Below are 21,736 nucleotides of genomic sequence, written 5' to 3'. Positions count from 1 at the left end.
CAATGGCAAAGGAAAGTAAGTGACTCAAATTAAGATATGCACATATACATAGAAGAAAAGACCAGAAGACATCAAACAATATGGAATGGTTATCGCTACCAGCTCTTGGGAATTTTTATAAGCCAGTATTTTCCAAGTTTCAAAAATCTATCAGGGGGCACCTGGGTGGCTCAGTTGGTTAAGCGTCCAATTTCGGCCTAGGTCATGATCTCATGATTCATGAGTTCAAGCCCCGTGCTGGGCTCTGTGCTGACGGCTCAGAGCCTGAAGCCTGCTTCACATTCTGTGTCTCCCTCTCTCTCCCTGCCCCTTCCCCACTCGTGCTCTGTTTCTCTCTCTCTCTCAAGAACTAAACATTAAAAAAAAAACAAATTGGGGCGCCTGGGTGGCTCAGTCGGTTGAGCGTCCGGCTTCGGCTCAGGTCATGATCTCACAGTTTGTGGGTTCGAGCCCCGCATCGGGCTCTGTGCTGATGGCTCAGAGCCTGGAGCCTGCTTCGGATTCTGTGTCTCCCTCTCTCTCTGCTCCTCCCCCACTCATGCTCTCTCTCTCCTTCAAAAAATAAATAAAAACATTAAAAAAAAATTAAAATCTATCAGAAAAAGAGATATCCAGTTCACATGTAAGAAATATTTTAATCGAATATAAGAAAATCAAGAAGAGACTAGTTAGCTGCTGTTTCAACAAAATTTGAAGAATACCTGTTCATTGTCCCTTGTGTGTGTTCCTGCAGATATCCTATCCATTATTTTTTCATTTCCAGTTCTTAATGAGGTCTCAACAAGGTACTCCTTAACTTTGCTCTCCAAAACCACACCAGGACGCCAAAGTAGCTGGTCTTCATTTTCATACACTGATAAAGAAAATCCCATTAACATACTAAATAATGAACATGCTCATAGATGTATACAAACTGTTCTTCCTCTTCTTTGATATGCTACACACTGGGACAATTTGAGGACACAAGCAATTTGATTGTCTGGCAAGGTGAGTCCTTCATTGGTAAAGGTTTAAAAAAAATTTTTTTAACTTTATTAAGGGCCAAGTGTTCCAGTGGCTAGAGCAAGTAGCTTTCTCGCTGGTTGGATTTACTATCCAATCAGAAGGCTTTCTATGCCCTGTAAAATCTAATGTAAAACTCAGAGGAGAGGTTTTATACTCTCCCTAATGAGGGAGTAAAAATAACCTGTGAAAATTCTTTAATAACCTCACTGAACTCCCTGTCTTTATGATGATTATATACAGGTTAAAAACTGTAAAGAAATAAAACAAGCAAAGATCAATAAAAACCAAAATATCTGCCAATAATGAAATACCTAAGAAAGGTAGGTTTTTACTTTACTGATTTCCTCCCAAAAGGTGAATTTTATTTAAAGGAGGAAGCAAATTAATCAAAAATGAATGATTAACAGTTAAGAGACGTAAACTTTCCAAAATCTCTTAAAGAGGCTGATATACTAATGAGTGACATGTCACTCAAATAAGGTATATATTCTATCAATGTCCACATTGCCACCATAATTAAAGCTTCTACTTCACAAAATTAAGTAACACAGAGGCCCAAGTACTTATCCCATTGCTTCAAGTGCAATGCATTCTTCAAGTGTGTAATAAAATAATTTGCTGAAATCTCACTATGTACCAAGGACCATGATAAGTGCTTTACATTCACAACTGTTGTGAATCACCACAGGAATCATCACTCCCAGTGAGCAGGAAAGTTAAAAATAAAATATGCCTGTGAAATAATAAGACTGACTTTTCATGTAAATTTCTGGAACCAGTTTCTTTCCTCTTCGGTCAAAACTGGAATAGGTAAAATAGTTTGGGTTTATTCCCTCTAAGTATAGAGAAGGTATATCTTTCCTCCTGAATGTGTAGAACTGAGAGATGACTACCTCCATTACGTCTAATCTAAGAACTGACAGCTGCTAAGCATGTATTTGACTTCCAGGGTTTGTGTGGCATTTAGGTGGGCAACTGGGGCATCTGAAGGTGATCAACTACTGTTTGCTTCCCTGGGAGAATATAACTTTGAAAGCAGTTTAGGAAAATGTTGTTGGTAGGGACTGAAAAGGCTAAGAACCCTAGAGTAGCCAGTCCTTCCTTCCTTCCTTTAAATAGAGGATGAGCTAACAAAGAAAAGGAAGAAAGAGTCAGGAAGGGTTGTATCACTGTGACGCTTTGGCCCCATCATGTCATAAGAACAAATAAACTCATTAGCGAAAAGGTCAAATGCACATGGCCAAATCTACAGGCTTTCCAATTTCGGCTAGGGAAATGTACCTGTATCTTTATTTTCCACCACATTTTCAGAACCAACTGTTAACTAGGACCTAGCAAAATTGTGAAGAAAAAACTGATTACACTTAAGTAGGGGTGTACAAAACAAGAAGAATCCTTGTATTCTACCACCTTCTCTTTCAGGGCTCACACAAAATTTCATCTATATTCTTTATTCATTAAGAGTTGTCTTTCCAAGAGGATTTTATCTCTCAAATACTCATTATCTCAAGTGGTAAGATTCTACCCACTTCTACTAAAGTGGGATGTGGGCCAAGCAGCTGCACCCTCAGAGACGTTCCACTACTTTAGCAGTTGCCTTCGCATACCTGTAAGGCTAAGAAGCACTGTACGGAGAAAAGAGTGGTTCTCCAAGCTTCGAAGTTCATTTCAATATATTATTCCTAAGTCAGTCCCAAACTTTCACTGACTCCAAATTTATCTTTATACTGCCAAGGCTGGTATATAATCAGATAACTAAACAAACACATTAAGGGGTAACAGCCTACCAAATATTATCAATATCAAAATCAAAAGCCTCCTTACCTTTCTCATCACCATCATACTCTCCAAGGTACGGGGGAATCTCTGCCTGATATTGTAAACCAATCATTATTTCCTACAAGAAAATTCAGAAGTAAAAACACCCTATAAAAATAAATTCTGAAAAACAAGTTCCAATTTATTAATCAGTTACAAGTCAAAAGAAATTTCACCTTGTAACAACAAAATTATCTTAAGTTACTTCAGAAATGTTTTTAAAAGTTATGTTAGTCCAAACAGTCCACTAACTTCTGATGGTAATTCAACTTACTTTCCTCAAATCTTCAGGTGAGTTACCACTGTCTGTTTCAACATCTTCAGCTTCTGATTCCTTATCTCCGTCACATGTAGTATTTGCTTAAAAGAAGAAAAGTAAATTTTAAAAAGGTTTTTTTGCCCACTTTTGCAGCACCCGGAAGAACAGCTGGCACGTGGTACATTATAAAAATCTGAATACATGAGAGTAGCACAAATATACTCAACTTCTTGTACTATTCTCAGATCTTAACACCAGTCAAAACAAGACACTGAAAATACTAAGAAAGTGTATATATCCTTAAAAATTTTTGGTCTAGTCATGGGGCACCTGGGTGGCTCAGTCAGTTAAGTGTCCAACTTCGGCTCAGGTCATGAACTTGCTTTTGTGGGTTCGAGCCCCGCATTGGGCTCTGTGCTGACAGCTCAGAACCTAGAGCTTGCTTCAGAATCTGTGTTTCCCTCTCTCTCTCTCTGCTCCTCCCCTGCTTGTGCTCTGTCTCTCTCTCTCTCTCTCAAAAATAAAGATTAAAAATTTTTGGTCTTGTCAAAGAGTTTGGGAAGGTAAAAGGAAAACCACTACAGTCACCTTAAAAAAGAAGAGAAAGCACTGGAGGTCTTATTATATACTAACCCAGAATGGGACATAGACCAAGATGCACATTAAGTCCATCAAAATTATGTTTTTGTGCACATACAAGCGTATATGTATTTGCATTTGTTAAGTGAACAGTTCTTCTACAATCAAAATACCTAAAAAATAAGCAAGTTTCCAGATAAGAAATTATTTCACTTCAAAAACCTTTCAATATTACTGATATACATTAAGAGATAACACCAAGAACTAAAACGAAAAAATAAAGAAATAAATCGCTAAAAAATACTTTTTGAGCATCTGATAGTTTTCAAAACTGGGAGAGTAAAGAGCCTTTTAAGAGAAGTCCAAAAAATGTCCATGAAATTTCATGGCTGAAGAATCGTTTCCCATAGTAACAGATGAATCTTGGGAAAGAAAATATACAGCCTTGCAAAACTAAACAAATACTTTAGGTTTTTAAAGGACATATTAGTTTACCTCTATCCCAATAAAAAAAGTGATAATCTTATTTGGATTATTAAAGGACTGCACGTCAATTAAAGAAAACACTTAGAATATTCTGACAAACTATTGAATGCCATTAAGTGTACCTGAGCTAGAGTATCAATGCTACTATTAATCAGTAACGACCGGGTTTCTTACATCGTAAAGGCCTAGGAAAGAAATCGGAAGTTTCATGGGACGTCACAGATGGTGTCAGGTCATCTGCAGAAGACTGAGTTTCCTCATCATCACCGGACAGCAGGTCTTTAGCAATTTCCTCCTATAAGAATAGGAATGCAGTGTTAGAGTTAGAAATTATTACATCTCATAAAAAATATTTAAGAATTAAAAAAAATTTAATAAAAAAATTATTACAACTCATCAATTTAAGAAAAAGTCTTCATATTACTCATAAATGTATTACTATGGTATTATGATACAAGTAAGAATCTGTTGAAGCCCCCTTAGTTTTGAGAGAAGTAAGTCTGAAATGCTCTTATAATTTACTTCATATACATAAATAGTGGTAACACTTAATATTTAATTACATATAATACTTAATAACTTTACTGCTTACACACCTTTAACAAACAATTTTGCGTAACTTATGGATAAACAGAAAGCTCATATGAAGCTGCAGGCTAAGTTTTAGTGACTTTACAACAAAAATAATCTTACTTCTAAATGATTAATAATTAAACTCGGGGCTTCTGGGTGGCTCAGTCGGTTAAGCGTCCAACTTCAGCTCAGGTCACAATCTCGCAGTTTGTGAGTTCGAGCCCCGCGTCGGGCTCTGTGCTGACAGCTCAGAACCTACAGCCTGCTTCAGATTCTGTGTCCCCCCTCTGTCTCTCTGCCCCTTCCCCACTAGTGCTTGTTCTCTCTCTCTCTCAAAAATAAATAAACATTAAAAAAAATTTTTTTTAACAATTAAGTTTTCTGCCAACATAAATAAAACAAAACCAAAAACTTCTCCAAACTCTTCTCTTCCAATAATTTAAAAAATCTAACTAATGAAAAGCTCTGACTAGTGATATAACTTTAAAAGAACAGATTTGAATTTATTATTTAAGTATATAGTTATCTTGTGCCTGGTACCTAGTAGGCACTCAATATTCGCTAGGTGACTATAGTCATTAAGGTATGGTACAGTAGTATCACATTTGACTGGAAAGGGGGAACAACAAAACTTACAGGAAGAGGTTCCAAGATGTGGATTCCTCTCCCTGCCTGATATCTGAAAGGCAAGGAAAGCTTTCCAAAGACCAAAGAAAGTTAGCAGAGACCATGGTTGTGTGAACTTTCCTCAGCAGGAACTATGCCTTCCCCACAACCAACAATGTTACAGATACGTCACAATGGCCTTGTCTACTGTGGCTGCTGTCACTCACAGAGCCCAACAAAACAGAACTTCTCTCTAACCACTCCACATCTAAGTCAGCTTGGTTTGAAGGCTTCTGAGGGATTTATTAATCAATGCGTTCAAGCAGTCAGAGGATCAAAAGAAGTGAGGGCAAAATCTAAGTTTAGACACAATATATCAACATAGGGAAGAAAAAATTGGGGGAGAACACTCAAACATACAAAGCAGCAGGAAGGTATCAGTACTTTTAAAGTAGTGTGATCAAATCCAAACAATATTTAAATTGGGTCACCAAAATGACAAGAGCAATGGGGCCAATAAGAAGTTTACATTTCAGAATTATAAAATGCTTTCAATTAACAGGAAACTAATAAAAAACAGCCAATGATAATGGCTATTTTTGGATCTGGAAGTTTTCTTTTAAATGTTTGTTACTTACTTTGTCTAGTGTCATGTCTGGTAGTTCATCAGCAAGTTCACTTGGAGAGCTATTTGCACTGGAATTTGCAACTGCTGGAATTGTAGGTTCATAGCCATAGAATGCCAGTAAATCTTCTAGAGGCATGTTTCCTTCCTATTCAAGCCAAGGCACAAACATAAACTCAGTAAATGCCACAATACAGAAGTACAGATAAACTTAATGTTCATAAAACAGATTAACAAAACAGCAGTATCAAATCAAAGCCAAGTTTTAGTTTTTCTTTTTGTACTACTGCTAGAAAATAGGCTTAAAGACTTAGAGCTTTTATTAACATATTAACAAAAGCCTTAAAAATTTTAACATCTTCATTTTTATTTTCCAGCATCATTTCACTATTTTTTTTTAATGTTTATTTATTTTTGAGAGAGAGAGAGAGAGAGAGCGTGAGCAGGGGAGAGGCAGAGAGAGAGAGAGGGAGACACAGAATCCAAAGCATGCTCCAGGCTCTGAGCTATCAGCACAGAGCCTGGTGCAGGGCTCGAACCCACGAACCAGGAGATCACAACCTGAGATGAAGTCAGATGCTTAACCAACTGACCACACAGGCCCCCCTATCATTTCACCCTTTAAAAAATTCCTCAAATATTTGCTTTAGTGACTTTTATTTTTTTAGCATTCACATTGGTATAATGATTTGCCTTGAAAGCATTCACAATTAATCAATCAATAACTTCACGTAATTTTTAGCTTGTTTCTTCGCAATTAACAGTTGACCACTTGGTTTATTCTTCATATTAATGAAATGATACCTGAAGGGAAACCACTGCTGAGCATTCACTAACACCAACAATATTTATATATTACTGTTAAAAATTATCCTTTTATATTACTACTATCATAGCTATATTCTATATAGTTGTTTTAGGTTTCTCTTCCATAACCATCTACTGAAGTTTGTATCATTACCACCATTTTACAGGTGACAAAACAGAAGGCTCAGTTCTGGGTTCAAATCCTAGTACCACTTACTGGCAGCACTGCTTTGATAAAACCACATACTTTGGCTGCAATGCTTCCTGTGTAATGAGTACCTATGCTGTGCCACATACTGGCACCCTCTTCCCCCAACTAATCCATCAGAAAATAAGGAGTGTATTTCCTTTTTAAAAATATCTTAATTCAACTACTAAAGTGTACAGAACTATTTATAATTATTCAAATACATAAACACAAAACAACGTATCTTTAGACTAATTTTTTCAATATTGTAAAGATGTTTATGCCCATCTATTAAGAGATTCATTAAGCTTGCTTATGGGTTTAGTTTTCTTTTTAAGGCAAAATGCCTAAGTCATGATGCAAAAAGCATGAAATACTAAAGCAGAGTATGTAAAATATATCCTCAGCATATCACAAAGTGAGCTGAGAGAAGCCAGTGATGATTCTAGAAAGCCACTGATTGCCCACCAGGCCCCACAGGGAATTCAGGCTCTGGGGGTGCCCAAGAAACTGACCTTCACCTTTATAGGTCTACTAGAACTTACATTTTTCACTGTGCCTTATTAAAACAGATTCAAGCGAAATGAATTTGGAATAAGGTTTAGGACAGAATGCTACTTTGTAAATTTGCTGTAGGAGACATGTGCCTTTTGCAGTGACCATACCAATCATGTCACTCATGAAATCCTTTCAGCTTGGGATTGAAATCAGTTAAAAAGCTGCTTTGGTAGCATGGAGTCAGCACAAATTGAGTTGGATGGTCAGGATGGACAGAAGTTCACCCATGCCATGAGGAAACCTCGTGAATTATTCTTCTCCTGAATCAATGAACAGAACCCCTCAAATGTGCCCAGAATCAGATTTAGAGTCTCCTTAGCCCTGCTCCTTGCAGACTCCATGCAGCCTATTCCCTTTGGCTCATGTTGGTTTTAAGAGGAGACTAGGTTGCAGCCTTTGCAAACCACCTGTCATCAGTATTTCTCCAAAACCTCAGAAGTTTCAGATTCTCTCCGTGACCTGAGGAGATGTCAATTTTCACTCATCATACACAGGCAGGTCCACTTTTCCATCAATACAGAATTTACTGCATTCTAGATACTGTGCAGAGGCTACTAGCTATGGATAGAGAAAAGAAAATTTATAGAAAAATCCCTGCTCTCAATGACTGTAGTCCTGATGGAAGAAACTGGTAAGTTAACAACTATAATACAATGTGTTGGCTGCATTAATCAATTCTGGAAATAGCACTATACACTGTTGAGTACAGAGAAGGGAAGAACTACACTCTGGGAATAATGGCATTTCCTCATGGGAATACATGAGGTTAGGGAGGTACCACATAGGATGGAAAGACTGAGCTAAGTCTTGAAAGATGAAGAGGGATTTGACAGATGAGGGCTGTATACTAGGGACTCATGGTATATCATAAGAAACACTGACTGAACAGTTACTGTGTGCCAGTAGGCCAGTGTGCCAAGTGCTGGTATGAAAACAGGTCTTGCCCTTCTACAGTTTACAGTCAGTGCAAGGGTGGGGGGGGGGGGGGGGAGGCGCAGAGATAGTGACAATGCACAAATACAGAATTGCCAATTATGATGAATGCAATGAAATAAACAGGGTCCTGAAATACAGAATAATGTAGAGAATCTACTTTCACCAGGTCAAAGGAAAGACAGTGTCCTTTACTCCCAGGACAGTGGGAAGTAAATGGAGACTTAAAAAAAAAAAAAAGGCAGGTGGGGAGTGCCATGACTTCATTTCTTCTTCAATGCTGGGCAGCTACATAAAGAAAAGTGTGAGAAGATGGAGAGGTAAGAAAAAAACAGGGAGACCACCTAAGAGCCTCACGCTGGATTAAGGTAGTGATACAGACATGGAGAGAAGTAAATAGATGATATACATTCGGAGGTGGAATCAAATGAGTTCCGGGATGTGAGAGTGAAAGGGGGAGAGAAGGAGGATTCCCCAGATTTCTATTTGAGCAACTGCCTGCATGGTGATAACTTTTACTGAGATAGAAAGGACTAAAGGAAAGGTTTGTGAAGGAAAAAAATTAAGAGTCCTGCAGAAGACACGAGTTAAATTTGAGAGGACTATGAAACATCTAAGCAAAAGAGTCAACTTGGCCAGGAGCCTGGTGCTCAGAGGATCAAGCTGGGCTAAAGATATAAATCTGGCATTTATTAGCATCTAGATGATATTTAAAGCCACAGAAGTTGAGAGGGTAGACAGAAAAGAGAAAGGAATATATAGTTTATTAGAAGAACTTTCAGATATATTACCCTAAAGGCAATGGGACACATCTAAAAAATTTTAAACAAAATATGCATTTTGAAAGTAACATTCTGGGGGGAGTCCAAGAATGAGAACCTCAACTAAGGAAGGGAATTATCTGAGTGAAATTAAGAAAAAAGAATCTGTTTCTTGGCCTACATGATAAAGTGAATGTAAGTGACAGTGAAGTCTACATGAACTGCCCGTTTCTGGCCCAAAAAGGCTAAATACTTATAGCACTATTATGAAACAGAAACATCAGACAAATGAACTTGAGGGTGGAGGGTAGGATGGTAAATGATAATTCAAGGCAAAAGTTGAAGCAGTGGGCCTGAATGAGATCATCCAGAAAGGCCATACAGAGTGCGAAGACAAAATCTAGAGGCCTGGGGAATGCCATTAGTTAAAACATGGGCAAAGGAAGAAAAGCCCATAAATACAACAGAGGGAGATACTGGAGAGCAGAACTAGGTGAAAGCAGAATTACGTAAGTTAAGGAAGAAACAACTATGGAGAGACCAGAGACAGTCACTTAAGTCAAATATCAAAGAGAAATCAATTGAGATATAGAGAGACATGAATTCTCTGTACCTATCAATCAGGAATTATTGGTGACCCTACAGACTATTGGTAGAAACAAAGTTGAGGACTGAATAGAGGGGGGAAAAGTGCATACACTATAAAAAAAGAATCACTAAAGATAACACAGGTTAAAAAGAATTTCTTCTAGGGCTCCTGGGTGACTTAGTCTGTTAAGTGTCTGACTTGATTTTGGCTCTGGCCATGATCTCACCATGAGATTGAGCCCTGCATCAGGATCTGTGCTGACAGCATGGAGCCTGCTTGGGATTCTCTCTCCCACTCTCTCTCTCTGCCCCTCCCTCACACAGTCTCACTTTCATTCTCAAAAAACATGAACATGAAAACAAATTTTAATAAGGCATTTAAAAAAAAGTTCTTCCAAATGTAGGAAACATATGAGTAGGACTTGCTATGCTGAAATAAAAAAAAAAAAATAAGTGGGAAGAACAGACTCAGAGCATGAGGGATAGAATTAAGAGTTAGCCTGGGATGTGGCATATACTCTAGGGACAGTAAAGAAAGAAGAAAGAATGAGTACAAAAGTTATATTTGTATGTGTGGGGCAAACAGGAGATTCTAGGTAGTCATTCATGAAAACCCTACTTTCTCTATAAAAATAATTATGATCATCTGTTGAGAAAGAAGGTGGGTATCTTAGTGGAAACTTCACTAATACAGTCAAGGAATGGCACTCGTTACTAAAAGGGAGCTGATGTTAAAATACAGAAAAGGTGAATCTAATCTCTGAAGCACTTTACAAATGAAGTTTCTATTAGAGCCTATCAACATCTTAAAAGTTTGATCTAGCACCTTATTCCAGGTAGGAGGATTTTTCTCGGGTATTTTGTTGACCCTATTTAAATTTTAAGGAGCACATTGAGTCTACTCATACTTATAAGTGAACTGTTTTTTAATGCAAAGGTTTAATATCAGAAAGAACATAAAATTTAGAGGCAGAGGACTCAGTGTCATTACCATAGACAAATCACCTAAAATCCCTCACCTCCATTTCTTTATCTGTAAATAAAGAGTATCATAATTTCCTTGATCCTATGATACATAACTTCACATACCAGAAATCAGGATGCATTCCATTACCAACATATAGATTTCCCATAGTACTGTTCGTCCCTGCCCCCATCTATATAATTTCTAAATCTATGGTACATTTCACAATCAACAAGGCCTCTTAACCAAGAAAATAATGCTAATACTCATCCAATCCATCTCATGGTGCTGCTAGATTGGTCAACAGAAATGGTCTAAGTGAAATGTAGATCACTTTTCATATAATACCAGTCTGATATCATAAAACATGCAGTATACACATAGCTTTTTTAAATAATTAAAAAAAAAAAAAACCCCACAAAACAGGAAGGATCTATACCAGACTTTAAGTGGTAGAAAAGGTGATTTTCACTTTCTCATTTCACATTGAGTATCAAGGGGGGAATCTACATATTAATGTATAGAACTTTTCTAAAAGTGATGGCTCTAGACTATTAAAACCTTAGCAAAAATTAACATGAATAAATTAAAATATAGAAAGACATGATGTAAACCTTATATGTTCAAAGACATAAATGTAGTCACATAATGTATTCTCTACTTCTAAGTGCTACTATACAAAGTGGGTTTTTTTTTTTTGTCTCTTATTTTCCATAATATCTAATGTAACTAAAAATTTATAAGCACTAAAATACAGGTCATATTTACAGACTACAAGCTACTGAGTTTGTTTACTTGCAGAATAAAAATTTACTGTAATTTTTGTATTTTTTAAAAAAAGTTTATTTATTTTGAGAGGGAGTGCAAGCTAGAGCTGGTGAAGGGTAGAGAAAGCAGGGGGGAAGAATTCCAAGCAGGCACTACGTTGTCAGTGTGGAGCCTGATGTGGGGCTTGAACTCACGAACTGTGAGATCATAACCTGAACCAAAATCCAGAGTTGGATGCTTAACCAGCTGAGCCACCCAGGCGCCCCTTACTGTAATTTTTAAAAACAAACATTAACATCAAGCCCCTAAGACTGTGAACATGTAATAATAGCTAAAACAATGTTCCAATAATAAAAGACTAATAAAATACATTAAATGATATAGAAATAATTTTAAATTTCTTCTAAAAATAATCTTTACTCTTTACACTGGTATCTCTATCTACTGTTTCTTTTATTCATTTTCATGTTTCATTAAACATCAATAAAGAACAGGGACCACATTTACATAGTTATGCTTTACTACACATAAGAATTATAGTTCAGAGAAACTGGGCAGTCAGTCACTCTTAGAAATAGCTCCTCTTGGGGCACCTGGGTGGCTCAGTTGGTTGGGCGTCTGACTTCAGGTCAGGTCATGATCTCACAGTTTGTGGGTTCGAGCCCCGAGTCAGGCTCTGTGCTGATGGCTCAGAGCCTGAAGCCTGCTTCAGTTCTGTCTCTGACTCTCTGCCCCTCCCTCACTCACGCAAACTCTCTCTCTCTAATATAAATAAAAACATTAAAAAAATTAAAAAAAAAAAAAAAAAAGAAATAGCTCCTCTTATCCATTGTTCAATGAGAGAAGATTAGGCTTCTAGATGGAGACACAGTTCTTTGGTCTTCACTAGAAGCTGTTTCAAGATCACCTGTATCAGGGCGCATGGGTGGCTCAGTCAGTTAAGTGTCTGACTTCAGTTGAGGTCATGATCTTGTGGTCTGTGGGCTTGAGCCCTGAATCCGGCTCAGTGCTGACAGCTCAGAGCCTGGAGCGTGCAATGGACTCTGTGTCTCCCTCTCTCTCTCTACCCCTCCACCACCTGTGTTCTGTCTCTCTCTCTCTCTCTCAAAAATAAACATTAAAAAAAGTTTTAATAAAAAAATAAATTAAAGATAACCTTTATCTTTCTGTCCCAATTTCTTTTTTTTTCTGTCCCAATTTCTAAGAATGTGATAGAATACCAAGAAGCCAAACTGTCCAAGTAGAAAGAAGTTGAAATATCTAAAGACCTATAATTTTTCTCAATCTACAAATTCAGTGACAGGTATCATTACAAAGCAAAAAACTTAATTACCAGTGTTTATTAAACAAAATGAAAATCATAGGAAAAGGACTAGGTATTTTTGTGAATAGCTCCGTAATTCTTTGCTGTTCATTATTTCTCCATATCTTCCCCAATGTCCTTTTAAAACCCACTAAACACAGATCAAAGCAGCTATTACTACAATCTCTAGAAGAATAAAACCTACAAATCTGAAAAACAAAATCTTAAGAGCCCATATAAATCTCTACCAGATTACTCACACTCAAGTAGTAACTGAGTTGTCACATTAAATGAAATTTTAAATTCTTACTACTTTACTGACAAAAAGACTATTTGCATGTCTAAAATGCAGTCCAATTCATTTATACCATTTTCCTATGTCATGGTGTTAACTATGCTGTCTTCCCATGTTTAACAACACATAAACAAGGAAGACACATTACGAAACTTTTGCCACAGGCCCAAACCGGTGTCTTCACTTAAAACTGTACAAGAGAGAACTCTCTATTCTAACAAGCATTCCATGAACTTCCACATTAGGCTAAACACCATTTACTATACACATTCTTCCACAGCTCTCACTGCTTATTACCTCCATAGTTTTTTGGTCTTTGTTTTTTTTTTTAATATTTACTTATTTTTGAGAGAGAGAGAGAGAGAGAGAGAGCGAGCACGGGAAGGGGAGGGGCAGAGACAGACAGGGAAACACAGAATCCCAAGCAGGCTCTGCACAGTCATCCAGAACCTGACATGGGGCTCAAACTCACAAACCACGAGATCGTCACCTAAGTGGAAATCAAAAGTCAAATGCTTAACCAACTGAGCCACCCAGGCGCCTGTCTATCTCCATAGTTCTTAGCATATCATATTAAAATTCTTTGTTCCCCTTTGTCACTCCACATTAAACTGTAAGCTGCTTGAGTTCAGGGACACTGTCAAATTGCTCATTTTTGCATTCCCAGAGCCTACCACAGTCCTGACTTAATGATAACAGTAGCTGAATTCTGTTATTCTAGACCCATTCATAAGAGGTAGGAAGCAACTGCCTGCAAAAAGCCAAGGCAGAGCTCGAGACTTCTGGGCACCTTTTTTTTAATCAAAAGGCAACATTTTATTATCACCCCTGAAAGGAGCAATATGCAAAACTTTTCTTCTTAAGTATTTCACAACCATTTTATCTTTATATTCCCAAATCTGTTTGGCTATAAGTTGGTGGGGGTTTAATGATTAAATCTAATAACAATTGAGTTGAATTACTCTGCCAAGTAAATGAACACGTTTAGAAATTTTCAGGTCCACCAGAGTAAGCCTAGGGTCAAGACCCTGAAGAATGCCTTCAGTTTCCCTGTATATTAATGCAAAGGGAGAAATGCAATAAGAGCTCATCTCTGTCTCACAAAGATAGCAGAAGAGATTATTTAAGAAAGGGTCTTGTCTTCTTCAAGAAAAAGAAGTATGAAAATTCAAAGGATTATTATTATTCAATATTATTCCTGAAAGCATTTGTTATTCTGGTCTGATTAGAGATAAGGTTAACTTTTAGTAAGCATAATCCTATTTTTTTCAAGTGACCTCTATGGAGACCTCTCTCTGCAGTCCAGGTATAAATACTTGTTTAAAATCCAGTTCAGTTCAAATTATACTGATTTGGGATTTAAAGAGTTATAAACTACATTTATTCTTGCCAACTTTTAAAAAGATGACTAAAAAGGGTAGAAAAATGGGACATTATTACATTTAAAAATAGAATTAAAACTTTTTATCTTTCAATGTTCCTATAGTACTTCTCCCTGTATCTACTGCAGTGTTTAGTTAAACTCAAGTGTGACCCTAAGTAGAATAGTGTGGTATAATGCACTGGGCTGGGCTAGGACTCAGAACCAAGTTTAGAGCTGAAAGTTCTCTATATCCCAATGTTCTCATCTGTGAGGTGACCAGATGTACGTATTTTACTGTGCTTCAAGAACTTAAAAACTAGATTAAGACATATAAAACAATTTTGAAAAATTAAATGAGAATTTACTCATTTATTAGACTTTCCCTCAAAATAATGAGAAAATCCGTGAAAATCTTTAAAAGTTAGGTCAAAAACAAGGATGCTGAACCTAATTTTATTTCAGATAGACTGTAAAATAATTTATAGTACAGTTTCAAAATCTTTATGTTATTAAGATATGAAAGTAAAATCCTTTACCTTTTCTAAGTCTTCAATTTCAGAACTGAAGTTTTTACCCTCATCCATCATTTCCTCTTCTTCAAGAGTTCTTTCATCATCATAGTCATGGACCAACATCTCAGCAGTGGGGTCAAAATCATGATCCTCAGAAGACAAAGACCCAACTGGAATGAAACAAACTACATCACTTTACACATTCACAATGCTACTTACAAAAGAAAATAATTTGTGTTCTTCTGCCAGTCCCTTTTAATGTTTATGTGTAAGGTTTATTAAATGCATTTACTATATACACTCAACAGGTTATAAAGACCATACAGTTCTGAAAAGATATCTAAATCAGCAAAAGAACAAGGCAGAGTAATTTAACAACACTTTAATAAGAAGTCTAGTCCATGAGAACACAACTTATAATAGTAGCAAAGTGATTTAAATGGAGCAGTCCTTAAAAAATGATCTAAGAGAAAAGTTGAACCTGTTTATCAGTTTAATACATTTGTCTAAAAGCAAAAGAAAAATGTTACAAGGACTATGAATAGAAGATTTCACAAGAAATCTATTAGACACTAAAGCTCAACACTTCAGGCAAAGAGAATATAAATTCTGCCTAATTATAACCCTCAAAGATACAAAACAATAGGAACAATAGAAATCTGGTTCCCAGAACAAATAAAAGTTTTTTTGAAGCAGCTATACAGCAAATCAATCTCTAAAACTACTGTCACTTTTCATGTCCACACTGTATTTCAAGCTCCCCAGCATTAACCAGACAGTCATTAAACTGTAAGAGCACACTTTTCTTTGGACTACTAATAATTAGTTTTTAAGGGTATGTGAAGGAAATAACAGAAAATCACATCTAAAAGTTTCTGGGAGATGTACCCAGTTGCAAGCTGTTTTGGCCAATTCATATTTGTTTATAAAATTGTAATGCTTTTTAATAGCAAATATGAAGTCAACAGGATACTCTTAAAACCAAGTTGAGAAATGAATAAGATCCGCAATCCCAAGAAAATGAAACCAAATTTATGAAAACTGGAATTTTCTCCATTTTACTCTCATATCTAATTCAATCAGACCAGTGACTCTCAGAGCATAGAAGGAAAGAAGTACCACAATCTTTGGGTAGAGGAAAAGAGAAGTGGAAGGAAGCAGATTCAACATAAAAAGTTTGGTCTGTTTTTAGTCAAGCTATTTAACATTTTAAATTTCAAACATTTAAGGACAGTGTGAAATCATTACCAAAACTCTGAACAACACCAAAGATTTTTCACTATGAAAAAAAACCACAGACATAATTCAGTGATTTTGATTCTGAGTTTGAAGAACTGTAATCATCAGTTCTAAAAATAACACAATTTCTATGGCACTTAATTCTTTAGGAAGCTTACATTCATTATATGATGTTATGTTTTTAATGTTAAAAGATTATCTGTGCATTTTAAAACCTGTCGAAGTACAGATTTTAAGTACAGAGCTTAATTTTAAGCAGAAAGATGAATATTTATTAAAGAGCTCAAAAGCAGAACATCCACCATTACGAATTTTCTATTTTGAGGAATTCCTGGAAACCTCTGTAATATTACTAAGGTCAGGGATGAAATAGATGGTAACTTTTCCACCTCTTTCAGGCACAGCTCTGTCCTCTTTTGTAATCCCCATATTACTTGTCACAGCACTCTTCCTTCTTAAACTAGAAGGTATTCAATAAGGGCCAGAAAGCAAATGGCCTGAGGTCTACTCTAGGCTTTGTCCCTGGCTTGCTGAGGACCTGAGGCAAGTCATTTCAACTTTCTGGGCCGAGTCCAGTTTTTCATTTGTAAAATGCATAGTGCTGGCTTAGATGACAAGAGTCTCTTCTAAGCTTTAAAATCTTTAAAATTGGATAAATGATTAAAAACAGGTTATAAAAGTTTGTTTAAACACCAAAACTACACAATCTTCTTGCTATTTAGATTGCAACTTCTTAAAGGCAGACAGTGATGCAAAATGGAAAAATTCCATTATCATCCAGATGTTTGGCATCATGTATATAAATATTCCTTCCTGAAATCAGTTATGACAAAGAAATGCTTGTCTCAAAATTAGAAAAACTTTTTAAAACAATTTTTAAACGTAAAAACATAGATAGCTATTTTAAAAACAACCACAAATTTCTTCTACTCGGTGACCAATTGTTTTATACTTTCAATGATAATGAAGTGAGACCTTAAAAGACACCTAAATATTGTACAAAATAATACACAAGGAAACGGGCTCTTCACTCTAAGGCAACATGTTGTAAGGGAAGATTTCTGAACTTTTCCAGGCTCTATTAACTAGGTGACTCTCAATGGAGTTATTTAAAAGTCTTCTCAAGTGTAAAATAAGAGAGTTGGCGTAGTTCAGAGGTACTTTTCCTGGAGACTATTAGAGGAGAAAGAGGCAGCCAAAATGGGGCTGGAAAGGGGGTGAGAAATTAAACAAAGCTGTCCTCTCCCTGATGGGATTCAGGGGCTCCAAAAGCCCCAAAATGTATGCAATTATGCATATGTGCAGACTTCTGGAGACCATCTCTTGCTGTCATCATATCCTGACAGAAGTTTCTGATTCCAAAAAGGTTAAACACTGTACTAGATGATCTAGGGTCCTCTGACCTCAAAAATTCTGTATTAGCACTTTTCTGTGTCAAACTTGGAAATTCTATGTTTCTTTTAAGGTAGCTTTACCTAACTCTCATATTCCAATTTTAATAGAGCCCATAGACATTTCTCAATTATGAAAAATTTAGAAGAGAAAATAAGGGGAGATAGGGAGTCATGGTTAATAATCCATATAAGTAATCCCAAAGTTTCGACAAATTAAAGAGTCGGTTTCTCGGGGAAAAAATTATTATCTACACTAAATTGCAAAAGTTAGTGGAAAGTTGATTTGGGATTAACTGTTTTGGGCTTGGACAAAAAAAGACATGTGAAAATTAAAGACATAGTACTTAAAAAGAACACCTGTCAGTTAGCAGCTTTGTAACAAGTTATTTTTTCAACATGCAAGAAAAAAAAAGAGAAGTGTAACAGTTCCTTCCTCGAACAACTCAATTACCAAAGTGATGAAAAACTCGCAGGACAAATTTTTGTGGGAAAACCTGTAGCAATAGATCTGAGCCCCCCATTACCCTGTGGGAGCCACTGAAGAGGTAAGAAAATAGGACAAACCTGGGCTCGAACTTCCAAAAGAAGCCTAGGAGAGAGAAGAAAACGTGAGGTTAGATCGCGCAGCCCGGGGAAGAGGCAGCGCCGGCAACAGGGCGCAGAGGAGGCGGAGCCCAGCGCTCCTCCGCAGCTGCCAAAAGTACAAGACGTAGCTTCGCTCCAATCGCTCCCAGCCCCTTTCGGGCCCCTCTTGGCTGCCTCGCCTTCCTCCCGGAGTCCCCAGTGTGCAAACTCGCAGACCCGGGACGAAGCCCAGAGTAACAGGCAACTCCAAGCCCCCAAACCGTCCTTTGGAGCTCAGCAAGTTACAAAGCGAAGAAGCAAAACCCAGAGCCGTTGCCTCGCAGTCCCGTCTCCGACATCTCGGGGTCTCCCAAATCCCACCTGGCTCCCCACGGAACCAAACACCACCTCGCAAAGCAACACCGTTTCCTGGAAGGGAATCGCCCTCGGAGCACCTAGTCTACCCCCTGGGGCCCGGGAGCCCCAATTCTGAGGCTGTCCTCTAACCCGAGCGTAGGCCAGCTCGAAACAGGACACTCGCCCCCAAACCAAAGCGCAAGCCTCCCATTCTCTCTCCCAAAACTGGAAACGCGGCCCCTCAGTCCCAGAGATGCTAGTTCCCTCCAGGGTGTTTAGGCCATCCATAGAGCCCCTCGCCCCAGCGAGCTCCAGTCCAAGGGGCTCCTGATGCGCTACCCCCTCCCCCCAGCTCACCAGTCCCGGGGGACATGACCAGGGCAGGTTTGCTCGCCCTGCCTCCTTCCTCCAGGCCAGAAGAAAGTGGGGCTACCGAGAGCCCCAGGAAAAAACGTCGAGAGTCTTGGACAGCCACCTCACACCCAGGGGCTCCCGCACCTCCAGGGCTGCGGGGCGAGGAGTCCCGCTCGCCTCCCGCGAAGCCCCGCGGCCGCGCATCCCGCTTGCCTCCGAGCTCGGAGCAAAGTGGAGCGTGAGGTTCCTTGGCGCCGCAGCCCTGACCCGCTGGGCCGGGGGCACAGAGCACTCCTCCCGCAGGACAGTGGCGCAGCCCGCTCCCCGCTTTGCAATCCGGCCGCGGATGGGGAGGGGGGGGGGGGGCTCGGCCGGTTTCCACCCACTCTGGCCCTAGAAAGCGGCGCCGAGGCTCCGGCGGCCCGCGTCAGCTGCCTGGGGGGGCACGGCACGGCGCTGTCCCCAGGCCAGGGCTCGCTGCCGCCGGTCGCCACCTCCCGTCCGGCCCCGTCGCCCGGCCGGGTCGGGGCCGGAGCCGCCGCGGCCTAGTCCCGGAGGGAGACCGCTCCCGCGCCCGCTCCCGCCCCCCGGCCGGCCCCGCCATGGCCCGTTGCCGCCCCGTGGCCCCCGCACCGCCGCGCCGCCCCCACGTTGGGCCGGGGGAAGGGCCCCGGATCCCCCAGGCCGTCTCCGGGGCCGCGGGGGACCGCCGGGCGCCCGCGCTAGCCCGGCCGCTCCTGCCCGGTTTCCCTGCTCACCTCCGCCATATTGGTACCTTTAGGGCGAACGAGCAGCGCCGAGCCCAGTCCCCGGATGGGGCGCCTGAGCCAATCGCAGCCGCCGCCGCCGCCGCCGCCGCGGTCCGCCCGGCACCCGCCCGGCGGCGGAGGCGGCTCGGCCCCTTATAGGGCAGGGCGGCCCGCGACGCCCCCGGCCCGCTCGCACGCCCACCCCGCCCGGCGCCGCCCGGCGCCCCACGCCGCACCCCGCGCTTGCTGCGGACGGGCCGCTGCACACCCGCGCTCGCCCGCCCTCCCCTTCTTGGTCGGAGTAAAGTTCCTGCCGAATTGTAGGCAAGTGGGGGACGGATGGAAACTCGGGCGTGGGACAGACCCACGTCCAGGCAGCCGAGGCCGAAGAGCTGGCCGGGGCAGCGGAGAATCGACCGACTGACCGACACTCTAGTCCGGTAGGACGTTGGGGGAGGCCGGCAGGAGACGTGGAGGGACAACTCGACAGACTTCCCTAAGTAAAAAGAAAGAAGGTGACCGATGGAGTAGACTGATGGACACGAGAAAACCCCGGGAAATGGGAGAAGTGACTGATGGACGGCAGGGTCAGTCCAGAATGGGAGGCGGCAACCGGGCACCTTGCGGTTTTCCCGAAGAGACCTGAGAAATGGGGGATACAGGTCAACATGCACTGGCTCGTGGAGTGGACGATGGAAGTGATCGTTTGCCAGACAGGCTTTGGAAGGTAGTGACAATAACAGAACAGGCAAAAGATCAAAAAGGCAAAGAATGATGAGTAGACTTGCACAATTCAGAGAAGACACTCAAAATATAAACTGTGCACGTACCCCCAAAAATTAGATCTTAAGAGGTTTTGAGTCACCAAATAGTCCAGGGCACACACTTGATAGAACAGTGGAAAAGCGAAAATAGTAGAATCAAGGCCCTGAGTCGGGTCTCAAAAATTCTACCTCCATCCCAGAAAGCCAAACATTTGCTTAAAATGAAAACTAGGTCAAAAAGAAAACTAGTCCTGTGGGCAAGTGGATGGATGGAGAAGGGAGGACAAGGCTTAACAGATACACATACTCCTGCACGTGCCTTCCTCTTCATTGGAAGAGGTAAATCTAACTCCTGGCAGATTCATATCCACCTGAACAACTTTAAGCAAAGTACACAGAAATATTCATTAACAGTTCATGGGTAGCCCACAGAGGTAAATCCTGCAAGCTTCAAGCCATCATGCCAAGTTGCCTTGGCACACCATTGTCTTAAAGCAGGAAGCAAGAAATAACAATACATATGGAAAAGAAAGTTTAGAATGTGGAAGAGAAAATTTTGGCACATCCATGGGTAAGTCAGATATAAATACAATCAAAAGTATGGCAGGACACCCACAGAGAGACATGCACAGGAGAGTGATCTCAGACATAGAGCTCTTCTCCCAGTTGTTGCTAAAACATGTAGTATTAAATGATAGAGTTGAGGTTTTTGCTAAGAAATTGAGAGCCTTTTTTGAATTCTAAAACTTGCCATACTTTTAGTCCAAACATGACAGGTTTGCTTTTATGCTGGGATCACCTTTGATTCTCCCCTCCAAGAGAATACACGGACGATGAAGCTGAAGATATGATTATGGATAGGAGAGCAAAGGGTTACTTTTAACATTTTTGCCAAGGCATCTTAGAATTAAAGTTACTCCCCTGGCAAAAGTTATTTATTTATGGAAATTTTAGGGAAAAATCACTTCAACCATTTCAAAACATCATAAAGACATGGAAAATTACACTTTCCCTGCTGTGAAAGATATCTTTCGACCTTTTGTCCAGTCAAAGCTGAACTTTGAAACCAGAGGCTTGGCACACGTTGTATGTGCTGTCCCCAATGAGGTGTTTAGAGTTTTCAAAGTAAAAAAAAAAAAAAAAAAAAAAAAAAAAAAAGTTGCTTGAAATTGAGTGCAGGTGATTAACTTCAGAAATGTTGCAGCAAGCACGCCCTGTGGACAGAGCCATTAAACAGTGCCCTGATCTGCTTGACCACAGCATGAGCCCCCATAGACTAGGTCAGGGATCTGAATCATGAAGTGTCTCCAACAACCTGCCTTGTA

At 39.9% G+C, this 21,736-nt stretch overlaps 1 protein-coding gene across 1 annotated transcript in view; it reads right to left on the bottom strand.

Moving 5' to 3' along the window:
* Positions 1-19,762, bottom strand: part of MIER3 (MIER family member 3) — a 33,715-nt gene extending 13,953 nt beyond the window's left edge. Inside the window, exons 1-8 of the mRNA XM_060635746.3 lie at positions 19,657-19,762; positions 18,188-18,212; positions 15,015-15,160; positions 5,965-6,099; positions 4,322-4,442; positions 3,098-3,183; positions 2,830-2,902; positions 702-853 (exon numbers count right to left, since the gene is read on the bottom strand). Coding sequence (XP_060491729.3) covers positions 702-853; positions 2,830-2,902; positions 3,098-3,183; positions 4,322-4,442; positions 5,965-6,099; positions 15,015-15,160; positions 18,188-18,212; positions 19,657-19,665 — 747 coding nt within the window. The 5' untranslated portion in view covers positions 19,666-19,762. The remainder of the gene's footprint in view (positions 1-701; positions 854-2,829; positions 2,903-3,097; positions 3,184-4,321; positions 4,443-5,964; positions 6,100-15,014; positions 15,161-18,187; positions 18,213-19,656) is intronic.
* Between the last annotated feature and the right edge of the window lie 1,974 nt (positions 19,763-21,736).

Source organism: Panthera onca, chromosome A1 (assembly GCF_046562875.1).
Source record: "Panthera onca isolate mPanOnc1 chromosome A1, mPanOnc1 haplotype 2, whole genome shotgun sequence".
Lineage (NCBI taxonomy): Eukaryota > Metazoa > Chordata > Mammalia > Carnivora > Felidae > Panthera > Panthera onca.
Note: the sequence above shows the minus strand (reverse complement) of the source record. Positions and strands in the feature narration are given on the sequence as shown.